The following is a 2897-nucleotide window of genomic DNA, read 5'->3' as shown; positions in this document are numbered from 1 at the left end:
CTATGGGAGGAGTCCCAGACGGAGCAGTGAAGGGAAACTAGAATTGAGCGGAGCTGCGTAGGAAGGCAAGGGCCAGGCTAGTTAGAAGAACCTGTCAGAAAGATCTTCAACTCACACCTCTGACAGAACTTCAACTACATCCCAGCCAAGGCGGGGGACATGGAGTCCAAGTGGGCCATGTMCCTGGACCTCAATTCTTGAAGTGGCTGACTTGATCTGTGGCGGATAGTTGTTYGTGCTTCTCACGGTGGCCATCCTCAAACTTGGTGTGTGGACACCTTGGGTTAGGGGGACTGTCAAGCTGAAGYAGGAGTCCTATCTGGCCTTGTTGGCTAATAGGACTCTGGAGGTACAGTAGCTGAGGACTATTGGCATGCCAAGTGGGTTACAGCCCTGGCCATTGCTGAGACAAAAACTCAGATGTGGGAGGAGTTTGGTGAGGCCTTGGACAAAAACTCCCTATCGGCTCTGAGGAGATTCTGGCAAACCATCRGGTGGCTAAYGCGAGGGAAGCAGCATTTCACTAACACWGTGTTCAATGAAGGTGAGGTACTGTTGACCTCAACCAGTCACATCGTTGGGAGGTGAAAGAATACTTKTCAAACCTTCACAATCCCACCTTCTATGGAGGAAACTGAGGACTTCAGAATTGGTCCATCCAAAACTGGGGCTGAAGTCACTGAGGTAGTTAAAAAGCTTTGTGGCAGCAGGGTTCCAGGGGTGGATYAGATCTGCCCCTCAAYGCTCAAGATCTGCCCCTCAAGGCTCAAGTTTGTTCTGTTGGGTATGACTCGGCTTTGGGTGGACTGGACTGGCACAGTCCCGATCAGTCAGTCAGCTTCCTCTGAAAAGCCCCTGTGGAAACAGTGTGTTTCACTTTTTGCATGGAATTACTGAAATAAARAAACTTTTTTGTGATATTCTACTCTTATGACCAGCACCTGTKTAGTTTTATGTAATGATGTTGCCATAGAGGCTTTTATTATAAATGTGAAACAGTTTGACATGTTGAAGAAGTGGTTTTGGGACGACAGCGATCCACTTTGTTCTTAGCTGTGAAACGAGCAGCTGTCAGACAGAATGAAACTTTATTCTCCAAGCTGAGTCAGTTTAAAATGTTATCTAGAACAGATATTATTTATAATGTTTTCACATCAGTATGGTTGAAATATCACCTTTAACAAGATGAATTAATACATCCTGTGTTTTCCAGTTATCAGTCTGCAGAGCCCGACGCGTTGCTCGTATCAGCTCTGGAGCAGCGCGGCCTGGACCAGCTGAAGAGAACTGTGGAAGAGGAGATCATGAAGTCTACAGGAAAACAGATTTTACACCTGAACATTGACCTCAGCTCTCCTCAGTTAAGGTGAAGTTCTAAATACATCCCCACTGCTGCATAACCCTAACCACATGATGTAAACGTGTCATTCTTCACAGCTGGCTGCACAAAGAGGCCACCGTCCAGGATGTGCAGGTGAACGCTGATGAAGGCACAGCTGTCGTCAAGGTRATCATCAGTGCTGCGGCTCACGGTCGCTACAGGAAAGTGTTCAAAGGCAGATGAGGCTTTGTGCGGGGACAAATAAATCTGCATCACAAAGACCTTAAAATACTGTTTACTGAGCAGAACATGAAGACTTAAATGTACAAAATGTGTAAAAGAGTAAAGCGGTTTTTAGTAAAATACAAGGAGTGCAGCTAAATGTTGGTACAAAACCTAAAATCCGTCAGGAAGTGAATGTAGAATCACTTTCCACTGAAAATAATTATAAATAAAACTGATTTTTCTTGTGGCTGGAGCTCCTGAGCTTTAGTTTGTGGTTCAGTTGGATCACTAAAGAACTCAGAGGAAGTGGACCCACGAAGTCTCCCGCTATGATGTTGAGGCTCTTCTGGTCTGATCCGGGTGTCTGCTGCTCCACCCACCTCCTCAGACACTCCCAGTTCCTGTAGGTCAGCGTCCGCAGGGACTCCTTGGGATTCTTGGRGATGTAGGTCCTGTCGGTGGTGAGATTCAGACCGGTGATGAAGAACCCCTCTGTGGACACAACAACACTCAATGTTTCACAGTTACAGGATACAACRCACTACCTCCTAACAAAGTAAACTTATTAAATGCTGGAAGAAAAGTACCATTTTAATAAAAATATGGTTATGTTAAATTTAAGGGCAGCATCTCAAAAAAGTTTAGATGAAAACAAAAACTGAAATATGTGGTTTGAATGAGAATCAGCTAGAGGAGTGTTTTGTAACGAGATTATTTGGAAATGGCAGTAAGGCCACTGGGTGTAAGGAAGGCAGAAGTTCTTTGTTAATCTAAAAGTAAAACTGGGAAGAAGTTCATCAGTCTGAAAAACTGAATCTAGTGCGACAATTTCAGAATAATGTTTCTCAACAAAAACAAAGGGAACAATTTGAATATCCCATCATCTACAGTTTATAATCTCAGTAGATTACAAAAATCTGGAAGAAACTCAAATTTTGATGGGGGTAATCTTTGCACTCTGCATTGAAAGCAGTCAGTTTGTGGTCAAACAAATCAAAATTTGAAATTATTTTTAGAAACCTTAAATGCCAAATCATTTACTAAACAAGAGGAACCAGAGGTGGGCAAAGCTGATCTCTAACCACTAAACATAAACCAGGATGAATGAATGATATTTTATTGATCTTATAGGGAAATTACAGTTCGGAACAACCCATTCAAGACTGACCGGGTGCCCCTGGTCCTGCTGCCACAGACCCTGCACAGAGCATCATCATGAAATCCTGAGAAGGTGCTACCTTTCTTATGCTGCGTTCACACCAAACGCGATTTCAGCTTCAAAATCGCAGCCAACGCTGAAGTTGGTCATTTGTGCACTTTGAGGTCAGACGCAGGTCAGCTCTTGAAGCGC

The 2897-nt window shown here is 44.0% G+C and overlaps 2 protein-coding genes across 2 annotated transcripts in view; one reads left to right on the top strand and one right to left on the bottom strand.

Annotated features, from left to right (window-relative positions):
* The window catches only part of gtpbp6 (GTP binding protein 6 (putative)), a gene marked incomplete in the record, with an annotated part of 17926 nt that extends 15764 nt beyond the window's left edge, over window positions 1-2162 (top strand). The window contains 2 exon segments of the mRNA XM_014020227.1: window positions 1214-1366; window positions 1438-2162. Coding sequence (XP_013875681.1) covers window positions 1214-1366; window positions 1438-1564 — 280 coding nt within the window.
* Window positions 1601-2897, bottom strand: part of plcxd1.2 (phospholipase C, X domain containing 1, tandem duplicate 2) — a gene marked incomplete at its 5' end in the record, with an annotated part of 9039 nt that continues 7742 nt past the window's right edge. The window contains 1 exon segment of the mRNA XM_014020230.1: window positions 1601-2038. Coding sequence (XP_013875684.1) covers window positions 1767-2038 — 272 coding nt within the window.

The sequence above is a fragment of the Austrofundulus limnaeus genome, unplaced genomic scaffold, assembly GCF_001266775.1.
Source record: "Austrofundulus limnaeus strain Quisiro unplaced genomic scaffold, Austrofundulus_limnaeus-1.0 Scaffold245, whole genome shotgun sequence".
In the NCBI taxonomy this organism is placed as follows: domain Eukaryota; kingdom Metazoa; phylum Chordata; class Actinopteri; order Cyprinodontiformes; family Rivulidae; genus Austrofundulus; species Austrofundulus limnaeus.
Note: the sequence above shows the minus strand (reverse complement) of the source record. Positions and strands in the feature narration are given on the sequence as shown.